The sequence below is a fragment of the Papaver somniferum genome, unplaced genomic scaffold, assembly GCF_003573695.1.
Source record: "Papaver somniferum cultivar HN1 unplaced genomic scaffold, ASM357369v1 unplaced-scaffold_118, whole genome shotgun sequence".
Lineage (NCBI taxonomy): Eukaryota > Viridiplantae > Streptophyta > Magnoliopsida > Ranunculales > Papaveraceae > Papaver > Papaver somniferum.
Genome location: NW_020620825.1, coordinates 3,883,834 through 3,908,667, shown reverse-complemented (window position 1 = coordinate 3,908,667; position 24,834 = coordinate 3,883,834). Strand labels below are relative to the sequence as shown.

At 40.3% G+C, this 24,834-nt stretch overlaps 2 protein-coding genes and 1 pseudogene across 6 annotated transcripts; 1 reads left to right on the top strand and 2 right to left on the bottom strand.

Annotated features, from left to right (window-relative positions):
* Positions 1 to 3,789: 3,789 nt before the first annotated feature.
* On the top strand, positions 3,790 to 6,802 carry LOC113330660 (probable protein phosphatase 2C 55). The gene is made up of 5 exons (XM_026577481.1): positions 3,790 to 3,981; positions 4,437 to 4,822; positions 4,970 to 5,294; positions 6,042 to 6,191; positions 6,345 to 6,802. The coding sequence occupies exons 2-5, from the start codon at positions 4,446 to 4,448 to the stop codon at positions 6,645 to 6,647; spliced, it is 1,155 nt and encodes a 384-aa protein (XP_026433266.1). The 5' UTR covers positions 3,790 to 3,981; positions 4,437 to 4,445; the 3' UTR covers positions 6,648 to 6,802.
* A 477-nt stretch (positions 6,803 to 7,279) lies between these two features.
* On the bottom strand, positions 7,280 to 9,970 carry LOC113330459 (annotated as a pseudogene).
* Positions 9,971 to 10,909: 939 nt separating this feature from the next.
* On the bottom strand, positions 10,910 to 15,123 carry LOC113330625 (G-box-binding factor 1-like). 5 transcript variants are annotated; one of them, XM_026577443.1, is made up of 12 exons: positions 14,746 to 15,123; positions 13,841 to 13,944; positions 13,714 to 13,761; positions 13,538 to 13,624; positions 13,329 to 13,418; positions 12,845 to 13,011; positions 12,651 to 12,708; positions 12,293 to 12,341; positions 12,002 to 12,210; positions 11,744 to 11,824; positions 11,507 to 11,632; positions 10,910 to 11,394 (listed from the first exon to the last, which is right to left on the bottom strand). In XM_026577443.1, exons 2-12 carry the CDS (start codon positions 13,898 to 13,900, stop codon positions 11,203 to 11,205), a joined length of 1,167 nt encoding a protein of 388 aa, XP_026433228.1. In that variant the 5' UTR covers positions 13,901 to 13,944; positions 14,746 to 15,123; the 3' UTR covers positions 10,910 to 11,202. The 5 variants fall into 5 exon arrangements, with proteins under 5 accessions (XP_026433228.1, XP_026433225.1, XP_026433229.1 ...); XM_026577440.1 differs by having other exon boundaries at positions 11,990 to 12,210; positions 14,746 to 15,122; XM_026577444.1 differs by having other exon boundaries at positions 11,744 to 11,821; positions 14,746 to 15,122.
* Positions 15,124 to 24,834: the final 9,711 nt, after the last annotated feature.

Sequence of the window (24,834 nt, the reverse complement as noted above, 5' to 3'; positions counted from 1 at the left end):
TCTGATTTACATAAACAAGATATACACTCTGGTTAGGTGAAATCGTAGCCGAACCGTGTATAAGGACTATGTTCAACATGGTTAGCCGAAAACTAGCCGATTTGAACATAAAAACTTAATACTCATTTTCATGAACACCTAAGACATTAATCTTGAGTCACAATCATGTGATCAAATAAGTCTAGTGTTTTTAGAGAATTGATCAAATGATAATTATCTCTAAGAATTAATTTAATCGCACTTGAAAATAATCGACATGGTTAGTATGTGTACAAAGTAAAAATACCATTGCCGTTCGTGAGTTGGTTCAGTCACAGTACGTGTACCGGTTTGTAATCTAACAATCTAAACCAAGTTCCGGAGTTAACAAAAATATTTAGGTATGCGTACCGGTTTGGAAACCTTAAGACTATGATCGGTTCCGCCCATATAACTATTTTGGTACGTGTACCGGTTTGGATACACAACCGAGTTCGAGAACACATGACTATTTTGGTAGTGTACCGTTTTGGATACTAACCCGGTTTCGTGACCACAATTCCTAAATGGTTTGTATACGAGTATGCGTACCGATCCGATTCACGAGTTGAACATATTTTTTCATGGTGTGCATAAGAATAAGCGTACCACAAATCTGCAATTAGATATATAGCTACTCCGCGACATATACAAGTACATGTATTACGAGTTCAGACTTATAACAGTTTTCCCAGTTTCTAAGATTGATAACACTGTCTTGTATCTGAATCTATAATAGTTCTATATTTCTCTCTAAATCGATTCGAAACATTCCAAAATAACATCAATGACATATATTACTGTTCCAGGTTATTTCGAATGATGAATCTTGAACCATAATTTTGATTCCGAACAATAAATTGTCTTTAACCGAAATTCATCAAGTGTGAACAGATGTTCATTATGCTTAGTCATTATATTTCGAGAAGTCCCCTAACTTGGTAATTAGTTCTCGATTCGAAATTCTTGTCTATGCATGATAGTCTAATTAGTTATGTGACATCGTCTTAAATGATAGAAAAGTGAATATAACTTGAGAAATAGGTGGTCCAGTCTTCACTTACCTTTTGTTGATGAAGTTCTCCAATAGCTTCAGTTGATCTTCGCCTTCAAACGGTAGAACACAATGATGACTTCCGTAATCTACTGTTTCTCAACTACATTTCTATCTGAATCCGAGACTTAGCTAATTGTAGACTATAAACCAAGATATAGTTTTGACAACTAATTTGACAACAAGCTTGAGATAACAACACTTGTGAGTTCGACCGAGCAATGCTCTAACAAGCTCATAGACTATGACACTAAACAATGGAACAATATGTTAAATTGCTTATTTAATGATATTATTGTCCAACAGATTTGCAGCACTAAACCTACTATACATGGTAATGATAAAATCCGGTAGAAAGTTACTAAGAACAATCTATAGACTGTTAAAAGTACATATGCATTCCTACTTAATAGACAATTGCAGTATATTGATTGAGGTGTGCTCACAAGAATTTTCCTACAACGGGAAGAATTGAACATTTTATATATGGATAATTTAGGAATTCTTAAGGTGTTTGTTTGGGTAGTTGTCCATGGCACTTTTATATTTATATACATAGGATGTGTGGGGTTTTATAAGAACTCATTTATGTTGGCTTTATTTTTTTTATTATAAATTTTAATTAAAACAAAACTCATTGGATTTTATCCGTCCATCCGTGCATCCACTGGATGCAAATTTGTTACGTATTGGATTGCATCCGGATGCTAAATTAGAAATCGGTAATGAATTAGATTGGATGTGGATGAGGTGAAAACCGGCCCATAACGGACCATGCTCACCCCTACTAGTGTACAAACGATTTGTATAAAAATTAGGCCAATTAGAGCATCTCCAATAGAGGGTGAAAATATTTGTTTGGAACGACACATAGGATATTAGACTCTCAGTTGGTATAAATGCATCTCCAATAGTTAGTATCTACAAATTAAGAAGGATGAAATACTAAAAATAAAGGTGTTAAAGAAAGTCTTAACTACACCGTCGGAATGAACCCTAACTAATTCCATGTCATTAATTTTATTCAAAAAAAAAATATTTAATATAGAAAATCATGCTAAAAAAAGATATTTTTATGCTTATTTAAATCTAAGATACATAGCACAACCTTGACTATTGGAGATGAGTTTTAGAAAAACAGTTTTATTTAGGCCTATATTTGAAGAAAGGATCTCCTCACACTCTTATTTACACACTATCACACACTTTGCGGGATATTTTTTCTTTTAATACTTAACGGTGATGTATCCGAAGGTAATATTTTAGGAATATGCTCGTCTTACAAACACTAGATACCCACAAAAAATGAACACATTCAGAAATATCAAACCTCACCATCTACCAATCTTAATTTTAATGGTTGAAAATTCGTTGATTTTTTACAGTTAATTTTCAAAGTACTTGATGGTGGAGCTATACGTTTCAGAATATGCTCATTTTTTGTTAGTATGTAAAGCTTTACGAGCGTCCACAATGGAACGACCATACTAAAACCAAAAACCAAACCAAAAACTAAAAGGTTTTGTGTTTGGGGGTGTTTCAACGCAACAGTGTGGAGCAAAATTATAATCAGACACAGTTTTACGATCCACGAGAAACTGAGCGCACATTTAATCTCCGTGCCATTGACAGACGGACATAAAATAGATGCCTGAATGGGGCGTAAATTAAAATTGCATTTGACATGGGACAAATATAGAAATTACGCTCCAAATGGGACAAACGTGCTGGTGATCGCCCCACAGACGAGCGGAGATTTAAGTTGCACCCCACGGGCGTTTAATAATTAGCTCGCCCCACAAGCATTTAATAATTAGTTCGTCCCACATGGGGCGAAGATTTAAGTTGCACTTGATGGGGCGAACATTTAAGTTGCGCTTGTCTAGAGCGAGCTTTAAAGCTACGCTTGTCCATGGAACAAACTTTTAAGTTGCGCCACCTTTCAAGCGTAGATTATATTTGCGCTCGATACCAGACGTACTTTTTATTTTTGCTCGACTATATTCAGTTTACTCCAATTTTTCGACCGAATTTACTCTCAGATCCTAAAAAAATCAACCAAATACAGTTTTACTTATGTCCATTGCGATTGCTTATTCGATTAAATACAGGGTTACTCCAACTTTTACTCGTCCGTTGTGGACGCTCTAAGACGAACATATCGTCAAAATATTAGTTCCAAAAATATTACTCCTTCCGTTTTTTTTAATAGGCTGGTTTTGTTTTTAGAGAAATTTAAGGAAATTAAGAGAACTAATCATTGAAAGTGGTCCTCATGGCACTTGTCAATATAAAAAGTGAAGTGAAATGGTCCTCATGACACTTGTCATTAAAAAAAGTTAAGAGAAAAGTGGTCCCAAAAAATAAAGTAACATTTGACTTTCCCAATTAGAAAACCAGTCTATTTTCTTTGAAACATTTATTTATAGAAACCAGCCTATTAAAAAAGAACGGAAGAAGTACCATTTAAGTTTTATTAGGAAAAATGTCTCCGAAAATGTGAGAGTACGAAGGGATCTCGTATTTGAACAAATGGAAATATGTAAATTTTGTAGGAATTGTTTTTCTCCGTTTTCAAATGTAATTGATCAATGTAAGCAAAATTTCATATCAATGAAATTAGGTGTTACCTTTTTCCATATATAAATAAATTAAAAAAAAAAAGAAAAAAACTAACAAATATATTTTCCACGTGGACCTACTATTAGAGATGCTCTTACACGGTACTACGAGCCCCGAAGGGCTTGCGATAAACCTCAGGCGCAAATTAGCAAATCTCAGATCGTTCTGTGAAGCTCGCGGGAACTTGTACTGGCACGGACAAATTCGAGCAACCTCTGTAATCAGGCTATCACTGGCTTCAAAATTAGGGTTTCAGCAAGCTGATAAACGATAAACATATCAAGAAGGTGCGCAAAATTGATACCCTTGTTTCAGTATTTTAGGGTTCTCTTTTGAATTTTGTATAGTTCTGAGTTATTAGGATTGAAATTTTTAGTTGTAGGGTTTTACTAAATTTTGGGTTATAACTTATAAGCTTCAAACTCAACCAAACTAGTGTGTATATCCAACCTCAATGTCATCTTATTTATCTCGATTGAATCCTGCTCTCAAGTTGGGATCGTTTAATCCGGGTCAACTAGGTGGGAAATCGTTGTCTGGAGTTTCTCGGTTGATTTCAAGTGTAGGTGATATTCAGTCGTTTCTAAGGTCTAGTTCAACTTCTTCAATTACAAAATCAGGTTCTGTCATAGTTCATGAGTGGAGGGACTTTTTTGTTTCTCGTTCGTTTTCTACTTCTGGATCATCTTATCAGTTAGGCAAATATAACATTGATCGATTGCTATCTAACTCACCCTTCCAGGAGGTACCAATGGCTGCTGCTGCTAGTGGTTCCAAAGCTTTGTTGAGTGATTGTTGCTTAGATGGCTTTACTTTGAAGAATGGTCATGTATCAAACTCGGCAAAACAAGTTTGTTTTTCCTTTAATAAAAGAAGTCTCTACAGTGGTAGTAGAGCAAGCATGAGCTTGAAGAATAGAAAACCCTCGAATGATAATCTGCATTGTGGGTATTTCATGTTTGATGCAATGAGAAAGAGTTGCGACTACAATCCGTTAATAGGACTAGGATGCAGACATTTACATACCTCATCGGCTGCATTTGTCTCAGTTGGTGCTTCTCCCGATTCATCTGTTCATGGTTCAGGATGTGATCAACAGCCTGTAACTCCCACTGTTTCATGTGACCAGTATGCACCTCCACCTTTACCATTTATATTAAGTTGTTTTCTGGCAAATCATCTATGCTTGTTCTATGATGGCCTATAAACATTCTTGTAACCTTTGATTTAGCATCCAATTGAAATTGAGTTTGTTTTGCTCTCTGTTGACTGCAGGAAGAGTTTGGGTGACAAGACCTTGAAGTTGGTTTCAGGATCATGTTACTTACCCCACCCTGATAAAGTAGATACCGGAGGCGAGGATGCACATTTTATATGCATTGACGAGCAAGCTACTGGGGTAGCAGATGGTGTTGGTGGCTGGGCTGAAGTTGGTATTAATGCAGGACTGTATGCCCAAGAGCTCATGTCTAACTCAGTAATTGCAATTGTGAACGAACCTAAAGGTTCGATTGACCCAGCAAGGGTTTTAGAGAAAGCCCATTCAAGCACGAAAGCGCAAGGATCATCAACAGCGTGCATTATAGCATTGACAGATGAGGTTTCCATTTGTTATTTATATTTTCAATCAGATACTTTATCTTTAGGGTCGTTCAGGACAAGTTCAACATGATTGACCAAATATTTATGCGTCCCAATTTCTGCCTGACCCGTAAAATATGTCATGCTACGCATCTAGCTAGGAAAGAAAAATCAAAATTAAGTCATGACTCTTTAAACTTAGTTCTGTAACATACTTGATGGTATGACTGCTGCACATCACTCTTTAAGTCGCGTGACACTTTAAACTTCGGCTACATTATATGTTTTTTCTCACTACATGGTACAATCCAGCCAGATTTCTTTGAGTTGGTATCTTTCTGTCGGTGGCATGACGTTCTAACCAACTTCCATCAAGAGAGGTCAAGGAAGCAATAAGTCTTTTGAGGTGGTACCTGTTATCCTCCCAGATTCCCTATTTGAGCCCATTTAAGACGTCCTTCCCTAGCCCTTCAACTTTTAGTAGCTTTTTGCTCTTTAAATTGTGATGTGCAGAAGATTAATTTGTTTTTAATTTTTATCCTAAGTTACTGAAGGTGCATCAACCATTGCCTAATTAATTTCAGTCATCAGTCTTCACCTTGAATTTATTCCGGTCTTCTCATTTCTGATTCTTGATGTGGAATGACTTGATCCACAGCTTGTGTAGTTTTAATAATTAACCCGATATGTATTGACTTATTCTATCTTGTGTGGTTTGCTATCTGTAGCACTTAACATAATACAGTTCTAAATCTTCTTACCGCAGGGTATCCATGCCATCAATTTAGGTGACAGTGGTTTTATAGTGGTAAGAGATGGGTCCACGGTCTACCGTTCCCCTGTGCAACAGCATGGTTTCAATTTCCCTTATCAACTAGAGTGTGGAAGAAATGGTGATCTTCCAAGCAGTGGTCAGGTATTAGATCATGGTGACTAGTTTTTACTTAAATGGTGGATAAACATGAAACATACCAAGTCTTCAACGACCATGAGAGAGTAAATAGAGATTAGTTTTTCAACTCTACAGTATATTTTCTCTAATACTCTTTTTTTTGGATCAATGAACCAGGTATTGACGGTACTTGTTGCACCCGGGGATGTCATTGTTGCTGGAACAGACGGACTATTCGATAACCTGTTCAACGGTGAAATCACAGATATTATTGTTCAGGCTGTTAGGGCTGGGTTGGAGCCTCAAGGAGCTGCAGAGAAGATTGCAGCACTAGCAAGGCAGAGAGCGCTTGACGAAAAACGAACATCACCATTTTCTAAAGCTGCACGAGAAGCGGGATTTCAGTATTATGGTGGCAAGCTTGACGATGTCACTGTCGTTGTCTCCTATATCGCCAACTCTACAACAATAAATGTATGAAAACTTCAAACCTCATTTATTTATTTATTTGTTATGTGTTTCTGTTCTTAGTCCTGATGCTACAAGTTTGTAGTGTTTTATCTGGATAGGGTAATCTTTCGTCCCATTGTCCCGGTACAATTTAACCAGGTGTTCAGTGTTCTTTTCCTTGGCCATCACAAGTGCATTTTGGTGAAAGATATTTTTAAATAGATTTCGGCCATAGTTCTTAGACCCAACATGTAGAGACCAAGGGATTGAACTAAGGTGTAACTTCTGTCCCAGCCCTTCTCCAAATTGTACATTAGGTATAGCACCAACTTCTCTCCAGCCCTTGCCATGATACAAGTTTGAGAACACCTATCATATGAAGTACTCTGGATTTTACAACTGGTACGGGATCAATCTTTATTCGTTTTTAAAGGATCATACACTGAACAAAAACTTACATTGAGGATGAAGGATCATACACTGAACAAAAACTTACATTGAGGATGATTAACACAAGTACTGCAGTCTAGCTGATACCAAATAATAGAACATCCAACATCCAACAGATTTGGCCATTTAGTGCAGCAAATCAGCAGGTGGTGAAGTACACTGATCTCATTTGTGTGTGAAGGGCCTGAAGGCCACATTTAATGAACCTCAGCCTATATTCGTAGATTTAGAACCCTTCTGGTCTCTTCTCCACAGCCACCTCTCCTCTCTTCTTCCTCTTGTCTAGCCTCTTCTCTTTCTCTCTCCCTTTGTTGTCTCTCTTGCCCGGCTCTTTTTGCATCTTCCATCTCTCTTTCCTTTTGTTGTCTCGCTACTTCAGCTCTTCTGGCCTCCTCTTCTTCTCTTTCAGTTTGCTGTCTCTCTTGTCTAGCCTCTTCTCTTCCTCTCTCCCTCTGTTGTCTCTCCTCTTCGGTTCTTTTTGCCTCTTCTATCTCTCTTTCCCTTTGTTGTCTCTCTATTTCAGCTCTTCTGGCCTCTTCTTCTCTTTCCGTTTGTTGTCTCTCTCCCTTCTTTCTTCTACTTTCTGCTTCTTCTTGCCTTTCCTGCCTTTGAGCCTCCTCCTCCTCTGCTCTCCTGGCCTCTTCTTTTTGCCGTCTTCGAGCTGCCGTCTCTTCTCTTCTGGCCTCCTCTTCTTTCCGTCTTTGAGCCTTCTGTGCTCTTCTGGCTTCCTCTTCTTGTCGTCTTCTTTGCGCTTCTTCTACTTCTCGCCTTCTTTGAGCTTCCTCTTCTTGTTGCTGAGCCTCTTTTTCTTGTCTTTCCTGTTCTTCTCTTTGCTTCCTCTCCCTCTCTTGCCTCTTTTCCTCTTCCCTCTTGGCTTCTTCTTCCTCCCTCCTCGCTTCTTCTTGTCTTCTTTTAGCTTCCTCTTCTTGTTTTCTCTGCTGTTCTTCCTTTCTTCTTGCCTCCTCTGCCTGCCTCTCCTCCTCTCGTCTCCTCGCTTATTCTTCCTCCCTCCTCGCTTCTTCTCGTCTTCGTCTAGTTTCCTCTTCTTCCCTTCTCCTTTCCTCTTCTTCTTGCCTCACCCTAGCCTTCTCCTCTTCCTCTTGTCTCTTTGCTTCCTCTTTTTCTCTCTCCCTTGCTTCTTCCTCGCGTCTTTCCCTCTGTTCTTCCTCCCTCATCCGGTCCTCCTCTTCCTCAGCGCATGAGACACACTCTAGTATAATCGACTCGACCTGAGAACCCAACAACTGCTCCATCGTTGTATTCGGAACATTGAAAGACATAGCCAATATATCTTTATTCAGAGTTCGGAAAACTGAGCTTTTTCCAGCTAAGAATTGTGGATGGTTTTGCCTTGCATTTGTATTGAATCCCATGAAAACCAATGAATCATTGTTGTATGCCATCTGAGCCATCGGATGGAATCTTGGAACAGTAAAAACATCTCCTTCCTTAACCTTAAACCTCATGTTTTTGCACCCCGATTCATTTGCATTACTAGGACAGACCACAGTTATCATACCTTGTCCATGTGTAACTATTGCTATCTCACTAGCTCTTGGATTCCAGTGTGGATCCGTCATTGAACCCTGCCAACAAAACAGAAGTGATGATCAGTGTGTATAGAGAGAGAGTGGGAAAGAGGGAGCCAAGCAAATGGAGAACTGACCTTAGTAAGGTTCACCATGAATCTTTTAGTGCACTGACATCTTTGTTGGTCAGAGCAACACTCCATCCATTGCAATTTGAAAAATCTGGTTTCCTTTTAAAAAGATTGACGGTTTTGGTTTTCTTCTTCTTTTTCCCGTTAGAATAATCATCTCCTGATGAACTACTACTACTACTGCTACCTCTTTTGACTAAACTTTCAATAATTCCTGATCTCCAATCAAGCTCGTCTTCAGAATGTTTGTCTTTGGTGGAGGTTGTTAAATGTACAATTGCTGGAGGCTTACTAGCCTTTGTAATCTCGTCCAGAACTTCTTCAGGAACCTTTTCAACGGAACTCAATCATATCAGATTTCACTCTATAAATGACACCAATAAGTTTCATACTGCGAAACAAAATACATACAGTACTGTCTCGTTTAGATAATGAGTCTGAACCTCTTACATTAAAAGCTGTTTGCAGGACTTTGTTTTCGAACCCACGGACTAGATCATTAATAGTTGAGTATGCTCCAATATACAAGCTCTGCGTCTAATAAGAATAATCAAGTTAGAACCATCATGGGGCAGAGAGAGAGATCGGGGGGTCATACGTACCTGAGGATTTTCAATGTTTGAATCAGTGAAGATGGAGTAAATCCTTAGCTTTTCCCTTGTTGATTCTAAGTTGCTTCTCATGTAGAAGACCGACCCCGAAGGAAACCTGTATATATCACCTTTTTCAACATCTATATGATTTTTCTTGTTTTCTTCATCAATCCATCTCATACTCCCACTCCCTAAAGACCAAATGAAATAAACAACAAATCCTATTTACACAGAAGATCAACATAAATTAAGAGATTCTCGCAATCTCGTTATGCTTTCAAGAAGTTAAAACGAGTGTTTTTGTCTCTCTGAGAGAGAGAGAGAGATGCACCTGAGTGTACATAGAACACCATATCTGCATGCAAAAGTACAGGGAGAAAGAGAGAGTTTGGTTCCAAGGTAATAAACTGGAGGTGATAAGTTCCGTTAAAACCATCACTGATTCGAACAGATGAAATTACTCCATCCTCAGTCTCCGCTATTGTGCCTCTTTCTTCTTTCGTAACCAAATGAAATCTCCTATCATGATCAGATGATACATCCTTTGAAAACTTCAAAGCCGATATAACATTAGACGAAGTACAAAGATTAATTGCAAGGAATGACCAAATTAAGAGAGCAAACCAAAATGGGGATGAATTTCTTAACATTTTCTTCACTGTTGCATGTCACGCGTTACCTTCAACTATTAATATAAAAGTATCGCATAAGATGGCTAAGCTAGCGTAGGTGTCTTCATGCAAGACACGTTCAAGTAATTAACTACTACGTCTCATGTTATATATCCGTGTCAGCTCTCGGCAACGGAAAAAGAGAGAAAGATAAGCATACCATGCAATACAGCGCACACCCACTTGGATTCATGCGGTGAAATAAAGACAAATATCGTCGATAGAGGTGGTTTCACTCTGACAAGTTTGCACTTGGAGGACATCCTTGGTCGAAGCTTAGTATGTGCCTATACTGGCCCCACTTTTTTTTTTTTTTCAGACTGTTGAAATTTGTTACACAGCCATGGTTACCCAAAGCTGGAGCTCCGGATTTAACCTCTAACGCACCATCAAGCTTTCTGTTAGCCTGCCTGTTTTGAAGCTTAGTATTGTCTCTTCAAGCAGATCCCACCATTTCCAAATCTTGTGTCGAGACTAAGCTGGTGGATATTGACAAGCTTACAAAGATAGGATTCAAGTATATAATGGTCGACTTCATGCATCTTAGAGAACCCTGCTTTTCTTAGACTTCATGCAATGTTTGAAGTTGACCAATATAACGTTGCCCTTATAACAATCACTTCACAAAAAGGTGTGAGTAGCGGCCAAATGGCTTCATGTTCAGCTAAGTCATGTCCGCGCTATAACCTGGGAAAATAAAAGCTCCCAGTATCTCTTCATTTGAAACCACATTCAATTACGAGCTAAACAAACTGCAACGTAATGTCGCATTAAATAAAACCAAGAAGCCACAATGGCATCCACAGCGGCTCAAACCGGTAAATTGCTAGTTTAGGGTATCCTGTTCCTTTGAATTGGAACAAAGAAATGAGAAGTGCAATGAAATGAAATGAGAATCAAAATAACCCACAGTGACACTCAACATCAAGATAAAAGCACGTTAATAATCTTATAACCAAATTCAATAATCGCCTAATCTTGCCTCAGCTCCACATTATCATCAACTAACATAAAGAAACGTTAACAAAGTCTATACCCAAATTCAAATAATCACCTAAAACTTAGCATCCTACATATCGTACAGAAACTCAAAAACACACTCCACAATAACATAATCCATAAATACATGTCACCCGGTTAACAAAAAAGGACAATGGTTAAAGCTCCAAATTAGTACGAAAAATGGAAAAGGAGCAAACCGAAACGGTTGCTCAATTAGACCCGAGCTCAGTGCTATTAGAGTTATATAAACTTCCATTTGGGTGACCCGACACCAAGTTGTTGCTTTGTATCGATGCATCTTGTCCTTTGCCATCACCATGGACTGATTGGACTAACATGTTAGTCCTGACGCCTTGGAGGGCTGCTACGGCATCTGGTCCATATAGCTGGTTCAGCTCTTCCTGTTTCATCAAATTACATCCCCTGATAAGAAACTTAAACTAATTATGAACCCTGAACCGATGTTCATCATAAAGATGATGGGGAAAAAAAAGGAAGTTGTTAAATAGTGACCATTAAAGTCTTATTTTCAGTTGTGAGCTTCTCGCATTCCTCGGACAGCCTCTGCAGCTCGTCACTGAGGCTATGGTTTTCATTGTTCAAAATCTCAACCTTGGATTGTAAGTCTTCGCATTCAGCCTGGTGAGAAGAATATGCCAAAGCAAAATGTTCATGTCATTCCAAAAGCAAGTATCCGAAAATACTGTCATTGTAGTATACAGAGCAAAACAAGAATGTTCATGCACATACCTGCTTGCGCAACCTTGACCTCCTGGCTGACTCCCGATTAGACTGCTTCCTTTTCTGCCTTTTTAGTTCACGTTCATCCTGCTAGAGAATTGACAGTCAGTAATCATCATATTTTCTCTACAGCTACAGGTTATAGCATAAAAGACAGCTTTCCCTAGTGGAACCACCCTTAAAGATAAACAAAAACAATATAGAAGAACATCACATTGCCAGCAATCTGACAATTATATCTTCTATACTGCATACCTGAACCCATACATGGTCAGCTGGAACTCCTTCACGCCCAACCATTTTCGGCGGAACTGTGGCCGCTCTAAGAGGTATAGTTCCAACAGGAGACGTATTCCAAAGGTCCATTCCCATGTTCAAATTAGTCCCTGGAATAGTTCCTACTGGGTTCCCAGGAACTGTAGCTGGAACGACTGCACCACTGTATCCAACAGTAACGTTGTTCTGTGCATTTGCTCCTGGAAGGGTTCTAGAATTCAGCACATACCTTTTACGTTAAAATACAAGACTTTTGGATGCTTCTAAAATGACCAACACTACCTTCCGCGAGCATCTGGTTAAAGCCTTTTTTCTTAGTCCCAGAAACTTCCTGGGAAAAAAAAATTAAGAATAGAAACGTATATCGTGTTAACATTTCATCACAGTGAAGTGTTTCTTAACGAATGAAAAGATTTTCGAGTAGATTACATCTGAACCTCAATGCTCAATCAACTCCAGTATCTAACAAATCTAACAAAAAATCCAGTATGTAACAAAAAATTTAATTTCAGAGGAACTGGACAGAGGCCATGAACTCTGTTGGTTCTGCAGGCCAAAACAGAACTTTTAAAATTCTTCCTTGGTCCCTCCGTAACTTTCTAATCACAAAGCTATAAGATAATACAAGACAAGTACATACTCTTTGATTAGTGTTCTCGTCACTTGACTGTGATACGCCCTCACTCCCACTGTCAGCACTATATGAAACAAATTAACAGTTATACAACCAATAGGAAAGAGGTCAACAGTAAAGGCTGAACTGAAATTAAAAATATTAAAGACGACGTACTGCCATTTAACCTTAACTTAATAACGAGAGAATTCAAGAATCACCTTTGTGAGGCACCATCATTTCCTGAGCCTGAAGTCAACTTTGCGCTTTCTCCAGACTTTCCGACTACGAGACCTGCATTTCCTGAATTTCCTTTGGACTTCTTTGTTGAACCCCGTTCTTTTCGGTCAGGGCCCTTCCCTTCTATTTCTTTAACTGCATCCGGAGCCTATAGAACAAATAAAAAGTGTGGTAACTTATGATTAAACTTGAATCTACCCGACAGTTTTCTCCTATCGACGTTGGACAAAGGAAAAAATTGAAGGAGCACATATAGAAGTAGAGAACACTTCCATGTGGTTAGGTTCACTATTTCACAGTTTTAGCTCAGGTGGTGGTTCTGAAAGGTCCCACATGTTTCATGACATATTTGTTACAGCATTATTCTTTGATTTAAGAAACAAAGAGAAAGTACAAATGTCGTCGGTTTGAGAAGACCAGATGAAGGAGCAAGATACAACAATTCGAACAGGTGGAGATCATTACCGAAGGAGGTACACCCGGATGAGGATAAAGTCCTCCATGAGGATATAAACCGGGGTATGGAATAGGAGTTCCATATGGAGGCATTAAATGCTGAAAAGAGCAACAACGAAGAGCAACTATAAACTTTCTGAGATGCCATGAAGAAATATATATACTCAAATGCATTTCATGGCTCATGACTGCACAAGCATAGCTGTTAGAGATAATACCTGGCCGCCCCACACGTATGGGTGAGGAGTTGGGGAAGCAACATTTGAAGTGAAAAAGGGAGGCGGAGGGGCTGCACCATAGTATGCCTATTGAAAAGTGATAAGCAAGCAGTGGGATACAAAAAAAAAACAGACAACAAATAACAAGTCTGCTTAAGAAATACCAAGTTACTAACCTGCATTTGCGTAGTCCAATCAGGATATGTGGCCGTTGGTGGTGTTTCCTGCATATCATAACAAGCATAGTGAGACACAAACTTAGCAGGGAAGGAATGAGGCAAAAAGAAGAGAGGATAAAAGGACCTGAGTTGATGCAGTTGGCGCAGCAGGCTTTCCTGCTGTACTTTCTTCTCCAGTACCCATTCTTTATGAAGCAATAAAACTGAGTAGTACACCTCAAAACAAATCTGTCATCACAATATCTTCTATTATATGATTCACTGATGAGCCAAGACAAACAAGCAACTCCAAGTTCATACAACCAACCAAGCAGGGAAGAAACATATCAACCACACAATATGCAAGCAAACTTATTTATCATGTGTCTCCAGTTATATTCATGTTTTTGTTCTTTACTTTCAAGAGACACACATTGTAAAGCAAGAAACTCTTCCAAGTTCCGACAACTATTGAAGCCCGACATTAAACAAGACAAAGCACACACTTATATGGTAGGAAAAAGCTTGAAAAAAAGAGTGTCCATTTAACACAGTGAAAGGATTTAGTCTCTTTGAAATGATAAAGCTCAGAACTGTCTCCATTCTTCTTCAGTAGACTATAACCAAATAAATATTATCATACAGTCCTCCATATTCCTATATAGAATTGCAACAAGGGTTCTAAAAAGAAACCAACTAATCTCTACACTGTATATTCAGATTATCAAGAACTAGAACCCTAAGGAGGCATCATCAGGTTTTCACAATCGAGCACTTGACATCTCCTAATGCTGATATAAGCAACAAATTCCATAATTCTCTATGCATAAAAGGGTAAAAGCCCATGGTAATTTCGGTTCTCATACTTTCTCTAAATGGAAAATTTCAAAACCCTAATTTCTTAACCAACACTAAAACTGTAAAAAAAACAAACATCAAAAAGAGGGATTCTAAAAATCAGAATATAAAACACTAGACCCTAATAAACAATTCAGCTTCAAACAAATCTGAGGAAAACATACGATAGAAAGAGAGAGAAGAAGAGTGAACCTGTTTTCATGGCGTTGCAAGGGAAGGAGAGAGAAAATGAGGTGGATGTCCAGGTCGGAGTTTTTAGGACAACTCGACCTTTATTATAATCTAACGGTGTTAAAATTAGGTCTTCTTCGTTTTTCAATCAACGGTTTAAATTTTGAACGAAATTCAAAGAACCAGTTCTAAATCTTTTTTCAATCTTCTTCTCCTTCGTCTCTTCTCCTTCTACGTGTCTGGGTTCTATCCACGTTGCATATACTGGATTAAGATTTGCTTCACCTTTTCAGTGATTAGGGTTTCGTTATTGGTATCACGTGGATGTCAAGAGGGAGAACGCTTGTAAACATGGGAATTTGAATAAGAACCGGGGACGATAATGAGAACTTTGGGGATAAGCCAAAGCCATCGTTGCCAAGACCGGGGTCGTCAGAGACGATAATGGAGGTTCTGGATATAAGCCAAAGTCATCATTGCCAAGACCGGGATTGCCATGTGCGCTTGTGAGTTGTACCAGAGGGAGGCTGCCCTGAAGATAATGATTGATGGGCGCTCAAACAGTCTCAGATGTGATAGTACATGTGTACGGCTAATAACGGAAGACTTACTAGAAAAGGCATTAAGTTACACGTGTACGGTATCCACATGTGGGACTTTGCCTATAAAAACAAGGAATTCTCCAAAAAAGAGTAAGGTTCTCCAGATAATTGTATTGTGTATTGGGATTAGTCTCCTCATTACCCTAAGATAATTTAAGGGTGTTTACATTTGGCGACTTCACGGGGGACTAGTCCTCGGTACCAATATAATTTCAATTTTGATGGAGTCCTCGGCCACAGATAACCTAAACAACGCAGGCCCGGAACCCCCTGCTAAAGAAACGGGAGGGTCAATGGCAGCATCAGGCATCAACGAAATGGTGAATCGACAAACAAACCCTGAATTTGGGATGCCGCTGACGGAAGAGTCAGGAGGACAGAGCCAAGGTCTACTAATAAGGGTGAGTCAATCGAGCGTACCCGGGGTCGCGTCCAGACATGTTGAGGAGATCCAACAGGCACACCAACCGGGGCAGACAGGATAAATACACTGTCACGAGAACAACCATCACCAGACCCGCATCAACTCGAGATACAACAAATGCTCAAGAGTTGGCCAGCTCAGACAAGAGAAGGTTGGTCCTTATGGAAAGATTATCTGAACTGCAACCTGAAGGTGGAGATGAAGACTCTGACCCTTTCGGGGTCCCCCAGCATCCCCTATTGCTACAGAGCAGAACCCAGCGGACCCTCTTTGCGAGACGACTCTCATCCATCAGGTCAAACACCCAACTGAGTGAGATGCCGGGGTCTATCCAAGTGCCAAAGGCAAGCACTCAAAACTTGGAAGGGCAACCCAGCAAGGGAATAGAAAAAGTTCCCATAACGGAAGAACACATCTCTAAATATCTCGAGGAACATTATGGTCTAACCCCGCCCATGACAAATTTTACTGTGCAGTCCCCTTTTACTCAAGGCCTATTGGATAAGTCGATGCCAGTAACGTACAAACAACCCAAGTTTCAATTATTTGACGGATCTGGAAACACGACGGAGCATGTATTTTGTTTTCTCATGAGTTTGAATCAATACGCCACAAATGATTATATTTGCCTCAGGGAATTCGGAAATTCACTTACCGGGGCAGCTTTCTCTGGTTCATAGGGCTTGAAGAAAACAGCATCTCGTCGTGGAACGAAATGCGAACTCAATTTATGAATAAATTTTACTCTCGGTAGAAGTAACTTACCATCTCAAACATCTGTAACCATAAATTCAAGCCAGGAGGGAAGTACTTAGATTTTGCGAGGAGTTTCCGGGGAGAGTGTCTTCGTAGCAACGTGATAATTCCTGAGAAAGAACTTGTCAAGATAGGCATCAGCCGGTTGATGGCAGAACTTAGCTTTATTCTCGCAGCAGTTAGGCTAGAAACCTTTGCAGACTTCGAAGACGCATGTTCTCGGGCAGATGACGCAACAGAATTCAAAACATCCGAAGCCAAACAATGGGGACACTCAGTGGCATACGCCAAGGATGAAGGCGCCAACGGACAAGGGAAAATACAAGCTAGATTTAGAGAAGGGAAAGGCTACAAGAGAAGCAGTAACTCAAGCGAAGTGGTAGAGCCCCCAGACTTTCCATGTCCGCTAGAAGTCGCAATCGAACTTTTGGAAGAGTGGCGTAAGGAAGGGGACAAGACCCTCCCCTCTCCTGCGAAAGAACTAACATAACAAGACAAACGTCACCCAAGGTACTGCCACTTCCACCAAAAGTTGGAACATGCGACAAAGAACTGTAGAACATTCAAGTGGAAAATCCATAACAGACAGAGGAGTGGGGAAATCGATTTTGGCATAGAGACACATATTCAGAGGGATCCCTTTCCACGGAAAGTCTTCATGATCACACACGAAGAACCTGAGGCAACCTCGGGAGAAGTTTGTGTCATGTCTGAGGCAGATGACTATCAATACATTGCAGCCACGTTCGCCAAAAAACCACCGTTTGCAGCATTTTTCGATACTTTGGACTTCACAACTGAACAACGTCATGTCGCATCAATCATTCTAACCAAGATAGCTGCGAATGAGGAAATACACCAGTATCTGGACCGCAGGTACCCGCTCCCAACTGATATCATCACCTTTTCAGAAAAAGTCCGTACGACAGATTGCGACCATACAAGACCCTTGTATATAACAGTGGGAATTCGAAAGCATAAGTTCAAAAGAGCCTTTGTTGACACAGGGGCATCACTTAACTTGATCCCATTACATATCGCCGAAAGCATCGGGGTTAAAGAAGAAGACATCAACAAATTTGCCACTAGTATCCAAGGGTTCGGGGGAATCACACAACAGACAATAGAGACTATTAAGCTAAAAATCCAAGTAGGACCTATCCAAGCTAGTGAACCTTTTTATGTTATGGATGTGAACTCAGCTTACCATTTACTCTTGGGAAGGCCGTGGTTACACAAACACGGAATAGTGCCCTCTACTTACCACCAATGCATTAAGTTCATTTTCAAGGGGAAGCAGAAACGCGTCCCGGTCTCAGTAGATCCATTCATAACTGAGGAAGCACACTTAGCAGAAGCGGCTTTATACAACGGATTAAGTGAATCAAGCAAGGTAATTACACACATCTACTCGACCCCGATCCCAGATTGGGAAACCACTTACGCCAATCCAACCATGAGTAACACTGCCAAACGCACCCAAGTTCACAAGGATGAGAGAAGGCAATTTCGGAAAACTACTCGTCCAGATGGTGGACATGTCTACAAACGTTAAAAAAGACTAAGCACACGCCAACAAAAGCCTTTCAATAAGACCTCCAATGAGAGATATTGTAGAGGGAATATGCATGGGGCTCCCGGAAAATGAATGACACTAGTTCCAATTCGTGTAAGCAACAATGCCGTTTAAATAAAAGGCTTCATCCACTTATTCTACAGTCTTCTTCCACACCTTGCCTCTTTCATAAGGGTGACCAGAATCACCGAAAGAGTGTCATGCAACCACCACATGAATAATCTTATCCTGCACAACTCAAATCTGCTTACGGATTCCAAACTCAACCATGATAACCTCACACAATAGCAGAATATACATACATAAATCTCTAAAAAAAAAAAAAAGGCAAAGGATCTGTGTATGTAAATTACGCAAACTAAGGTTCAATTACACATATGCTTCATGAGACCCAACCTTACAAATTTGATTCTTCACTTAAAAGACATGAAAATAGCGACACAAGACACAAACACGCAAACGCCTCGTATAAGCGTTACATATGATCAGCCAACTCGCTATATACTTGAGATAAAGCAACCCTCGCATGACGCAAAGCAACTTCGGTATCCTGGACAAGGAGAAAGAACCTCAGTCGTCTTGCCTTTCGTGTAAGTCGTAGGTTATCACTAGCTATATCCGCCAGAGACTTTGTATATGTTGGCTTTGCTAAATTACTCTCCGCATGAGCAATAAAATCTTGATCTTCAGCTGACATACTCCTAAAATGTCCAATAGCTAGGTTTAATACATTGACCAACCGAGTCAATACCGACACCTCTAACACCAACCTGATATGATCCGACATCTCCAAGCAATACCTTAACCACAAACAACTTAAACCTTCATATCATAATAATCAGTGTTTACATCTACTTATAAAGCAATCCCATGCACGATAACCAAAATAATCATAATGATTAAAGTCAATCAAAATATCCAACAACATCAAATATGTCCAAAATGCTTCACCAAAAATAAAGAGGAGGGAGAAGAAATGATAAAATCCAACACAAAGCAACAATAAACCAAATTCAAACAAAGTGACAACATCACTCAAAGCTAGCTAACTCGGCCTCTTTGTCAGCTAACTCCTTTTGCTTCAACTTCAGCCGCGTTGGGGTAGCAGCAACGTCGGCAACAATTTTGGACGCTTCAGCGGTTATCTGAATCTGCTCTCTCTGTTGCTCCTTTAGAGTCTGGGTCTCCGCCTTCATACCATCTTTCAAACTCATAATCTCACCAGGAAACACTAACTGACGACCCGCCCTCCTTTCCTCTAATCCTTTGAACAGTCCCTCGATCCAATCAATGTTAAACTTCAGCAACCGCTGCAGAACAAAACTGCTTCTCCATGTCTCTAAAGCGACAGCGGAAGGACAGTCATTGCCAAATTCAGCCATCTCTTTGGCTGCAGCGACAAGAGTGGACACACTGGATATCAGGGTGTTCCGATCCGAAAGCACTTCCGTGGTTGCAACGTGGCCACGGTCTTCCACAATCTCATTATAATACTCCCTTAATTCTAGAGACACTGGAAAGTTGTAAACCGACACAAAATGGGCGTAAGTCCCAGCAACGGTAGCGGCATTTCCTTTGAAATCAAACCAAGTAGCTTGACCATTCAAATAATCGGGGCTACCAATGGCAGGCAGCGGCGTCGGGTCAGGATACCTCGACCTCGTCATGATTTGACCACCCTGTTGCCTCCTCTTTCTCGAACTATTTTTCTCCCCTGATTGCTCAGTACGACCCATAGTGGCACCCTGATGAACAAAACTGGGGACACAACAGATCATTTTCTACACAGGACTACACCAAAAGGCATTAAACTCTTTTCAAAACTAATACACAACACTTACATGTGAATCCATAGCAGAGACAGAAAGTTGAGGACTCAACACTTCACCAACTCGTAAATCTATTCCAGGAAAGAGAAAAATTCTCAAGAACACACAAATACACGGAGATGACAGGACAGCATATTTATAAGGTACAAACACACAGATGACGTGAAGAACATGCCAACCGAATTCCCAACAACTTTATGACAATCACGTGAGGCCACGATAACTAATAATTAATGACTAACTTTACCTCTTTGACTTTCCGAAGACGCCGTCGACTCTCCTCTACCTCGTATAACAATTCGGGGTCGATTTAATGCCTTCACAAATAGTCACACAATTAGTCTCTTTCTAACAAAAAAAAAAACACACACACCAACAACAACAACAAAAACAAACACACGCAACACAACAAACCCATGCTTGCAAACACTTCCCTTGTCTACTTCAACCATTTAGAACCTCACCTGAGATGCAGCACCGGCCTTTTCCCTACCCTTTTGGGCTACACTTCCGCTGGCTCTCCCCCTCGACCCAGACTTTATACCATGAGCTTTGGCAACCTCGGGTGCGATTTTGATGCGGACCCGAGCATTCAACTCACGGGGAGAACATGCCTCTGCGGGATCAGCAACATCACACAAAAAATCTATCATCCGAGTCATCTGGCCATACCAATTTGTGCACTAGGCTTGTGTAAATTTTGGGGGAACCTTAGGCGATGGTACTGATAAGACGAAAGGGAGATCACGGCAATACCGAGGGCCATTAGGTTTAAAGACGAATATTTGGTAGCAATTCTTCACCAACTAAATATCATCATCCGCCGGAAACATTGGATCTTGCACAGATGCCAATCCTTGATCATAACCTAACTGCCTAGCCACCTTATCAACATTGTAGCCAACCACACAAAGCCTACCCTCGAAATACCCTGGGATGAAACCCGGGGTAGCCATTGCTACAAAATCCCGTTCGTCGTAATCAAGGTTTGAAGATTCCGAGTCCATCATATCACCAAGAAAGACATGAACATGACCCATAAACAATACCGACCGCGGAGCATCATCATAAGGGCATGCCCAGAACGATTGCAACTCATCTACTTTCCACATGAACTCATCAGTTGTTTTCTTCATGTGTTGTTTTTCATACAACGCAGTCCGGGGGTGCCGAATTGGGGGGGGGGGGGGGGGGAAGTCTCCCAGAAGTACTAACAACATCCTCACCCCTCATGGACAAGGTGTTCACCCCGGACCTGCTAGCGGGAAAATGCTCCCAGAACCACATCTGCAAGAAACTTGTTGGCACAAAACTCTCAATCACATGCCAAGAACTGTTGGTAGCTTCTATGTCCGCAATCAGTGTATCTAAATGACGATACACACCATCTAAGAACATGGGGGCTAATGGATATGTAATCCCTCAAGACATCTTGACAGCTAACATAAAGACATCTTCCCGTATAATTTCCCTAGGGGAACACTCGAAGAAATCATGAATCAACCAATATGTCAAAAACGCGACCAACTCGGCATCATCACTATGACCATGAGAAGGGGACTTGTAGGACCTCACAATAGAAGGGAGATCTTTTTTACTAGATGCCTCAGTAACACGGGGTGCCCAATAATTCATCCAACCTGAAACGGAAGCACGCTTCTCTCCCCGAACAAGATATTCACAGCCCCGGCACCTCCCTTGCGTCCTATGCTCTTACGAACCTCCGCCAACTCATTGAACAAAACTGTGTCCTCATCAGTCATATTCTCGGGGTTAGATTCTTCAAAATCATGGAAACTATGAACAGGCAACCCTGTCAAGGCAACAACGTCTTCCAAAGTGGGAGAAGCTTCCCCCCATGCAAACACCAAGGTATGGACACCAGCGACCCATCGAAGACAAGCATAAGGGAGAGCTTTATTGGATCGGAAAATACTACAATGAGAAGATATCACTAAAGCTTGCTCAATATTAAGATCTCGAATACGCTGAGCATGGTGAGGCTTAGACATAATGTAGTCTTTCCACGACGCCCACTCATAACTAACAAGGGTCGTGGAGGAAAACTCAATAGAGGGATCGCGGTAATCCCCACGTTCAATGCAGAGTCGGGGAAAGCTCTCAAGAGGAAGAAAGTCATGAGGGGAAGCCTCGGGAATCATTAAGGTCGTGCTGTTATCAATAGAATGGTACCCTACAACGCTCAACCTAGGGATAAATTCGTCATCAAAGATAGACCCAGAATTACGGTCTTTACCAGCCTCTGGACCAAATAGTAGATTCCTTATCACTTCCACGGAATCCTCTGCCGACATTGATTTATCTCCACCAGACGTTGGCTTTTCCATCCTTTGACCGCGGACGATAACGCCGCTGAAAGCAATTTATAGCGGGAGAAAAGAGAGAGAGAAAGAAAAGAGGAGGAAAATGCCAAAAACAGAAATGAGGAAAGAAGAAGAAGGAATAGATTTTATATGGGGACAATAGTGGGAAGATGAAGAGACGGGAATGCACACGTGGCAAGTACTCAATGGGGAATAAAAAGGCAAAGGGAATTTGGAACGTCATAATTAAATGACGCTTCTTCTGACGAGTCTCATTGGGTCTCCACCTTTAACAATGAAGCTTAGAGTCGGGGTTTACAGAAGAGGAGCCCTGACCGATCCAAGGAACTTAAACCCAAAGCGATGATTAGTCGGGGGGCTTCATCAGAAGAACCGTCGGAAGGATACACTCCGAGGACAAGGCATGACAGCTCATCGAGTCTGCAAGCCTCGACAATACAGTCAGGGGGTTAATGTAAACATGGGAATTTGACTAAGAACCGGGGACGATAATGTGGACTTTAGGTATAATCCAAATCCACCATTGCCAAGACCGGGGTCGCCAGAGACGATAATAGGGGCTCTGGATATAAGCCAAAGACACCATTGCCAAGACCGGGGTCGCCATGTGCGCCTGTGGGTTGTACCAGAGGGAGGTTGCCCTGAAGATAATAATTGATGGGTGCTCAAATAGTCCCAGATGTGATAGTACATGTGTATGGATAATAACGGAAGACTTACTAGAAAAGGCATTAAGGTACACGTGTACGGTATCCACATGTGGGACTTTGCCTATAAAAGCAAGGAATTCTCCCATAAAGAGTAAGGTTCTCCAGATAATTGTATTGTGTATTGGGATTAGTCTACTCATTACCCTAAGATAATTTAAGGGTGTTTACACAGCTGTTGCAGTTTTATTAGATTAGAAGGAAATAATATCGCTCCGTTTGAGAAACTAGCCTTTTTCCTTCGGTTACTTTTTTTTAAAGGGAAAAAGGGGTTTACAAAATCCCTAAAATTTTATTCAAACCTTCTGACCTCACCTTACTTGGTTGGAAGAAATACAGAAAGGAGGATCGGTGGCAGTCCACCATCTTTCATTGTCATCATGCACAACAAATTAACATAAGGCTGAGTGTAGTGAAAGAGGTAAGGTATGGGCTAAACAGTGTTGACACTTCACGTTGGAGTGAGGTCTGAGTCTAGCGGTGGGGAAGGTAATTTAGATATAGGCGAAAAAGGAAGAGTAGCCTGGTTGAGGAAAAAGACTTCGCCTGTCATAAAAGGTAAAAGGAGTTTGCAAACCTCGCTTGACTGGTCAACCAGAGTTGAAGCGAGGGGACCATCCCAAATTATTCACAGAAACCAAACTTCGGTTTCTCCTCCACCATTCGGCTTCATCTCTCTTTTTTTCTTTTTTTTATCCTCCATCATTCTCTTCTTCCTCCTAGGTTTCTTTTTCCTATTAGAGGTGTGATTCATCGAGAGTGATTGCTTGAATATTACATGAATCCGTTGAAGGGGTTTGATCTTGATGGGATGGTGATCATATGCTTTCAATTAATTTGATTTTACACACCAATTAAAAGAGAGGTATGAAATTGAACCTAATTTGTTTTTTTTATTGTAGTATTTTTATTGATTGATTGTTACTGATTTTGTATTGGGTAATATGTTGATGGTTAATTGATGGTTTGTTGATTGATTGTTATTGAACTTATGTTTTGATTTTGTATTGTCGTTGGTATGTTAGGGTTTTAGGGTTCAATAAAGAGACATATAATTTTTATTTATTTTTTTAATTTAGATTTAGATGAATGAATTGTTACTGATTTATAATGTTTGGGTAAGTTTTAAAATTTTCAATTTAGATGAAAACTTTATAAAATGGAGGATGGGAGTAATATATGTTGTGCTTGTTTTCATTGTAGTCAATGGCAATGGCGTCAAGTGAGATTTTGTCTAGGAAGGGTGATGCAAATCATAAAAGTAATGACAATTTATTAGTTGATAGGAATTTGCAATTTAAAACAAGTTGTTCTCAAGTGAAGAAATATAATGACATAGTAGTGACAAATAATCCTCAAGCGTTGGAGGTGTTACAAAGGTGTGGTTTTTCTTTGGTGTTTGAATTTGATTTATCTTGTGCCGATTGTAAATTAGTCGAAGCACTTATGGAGAGATGGTGGAAGAAAACTAGGTCATTTCATTTTCCGGAGTTCGAGTTAGGAATAACACCTTTAGATTTTGTAAGGCTAACTGGTATTCTAATAGGTGGTGGACGAAAATTGCCAAGAATACCTCCTGGTTTGAAGAAGAAAAATTATTTAGGAATGATAACACGTATCTTTATTGTGAAGGAAAACCGGGACAAAAGCAGCTTCTTCAGAGCAAGCGTCTATAGAAGGTCATCCACGTGAGAAAGTTGGTTCATGGGAATCTACTACATGCATCATTCCATTGAGTTTTCTTGTAAACTACATTAGTAGTAGGGAAAACCAAGACAACCGAGGTGTATGGGAAGAATTGACTAGATTTTTTTATTATGGTGTTTTGGTAGATTTTTGCCAGGAAACACCATGACAAGAGTCAATAAGGG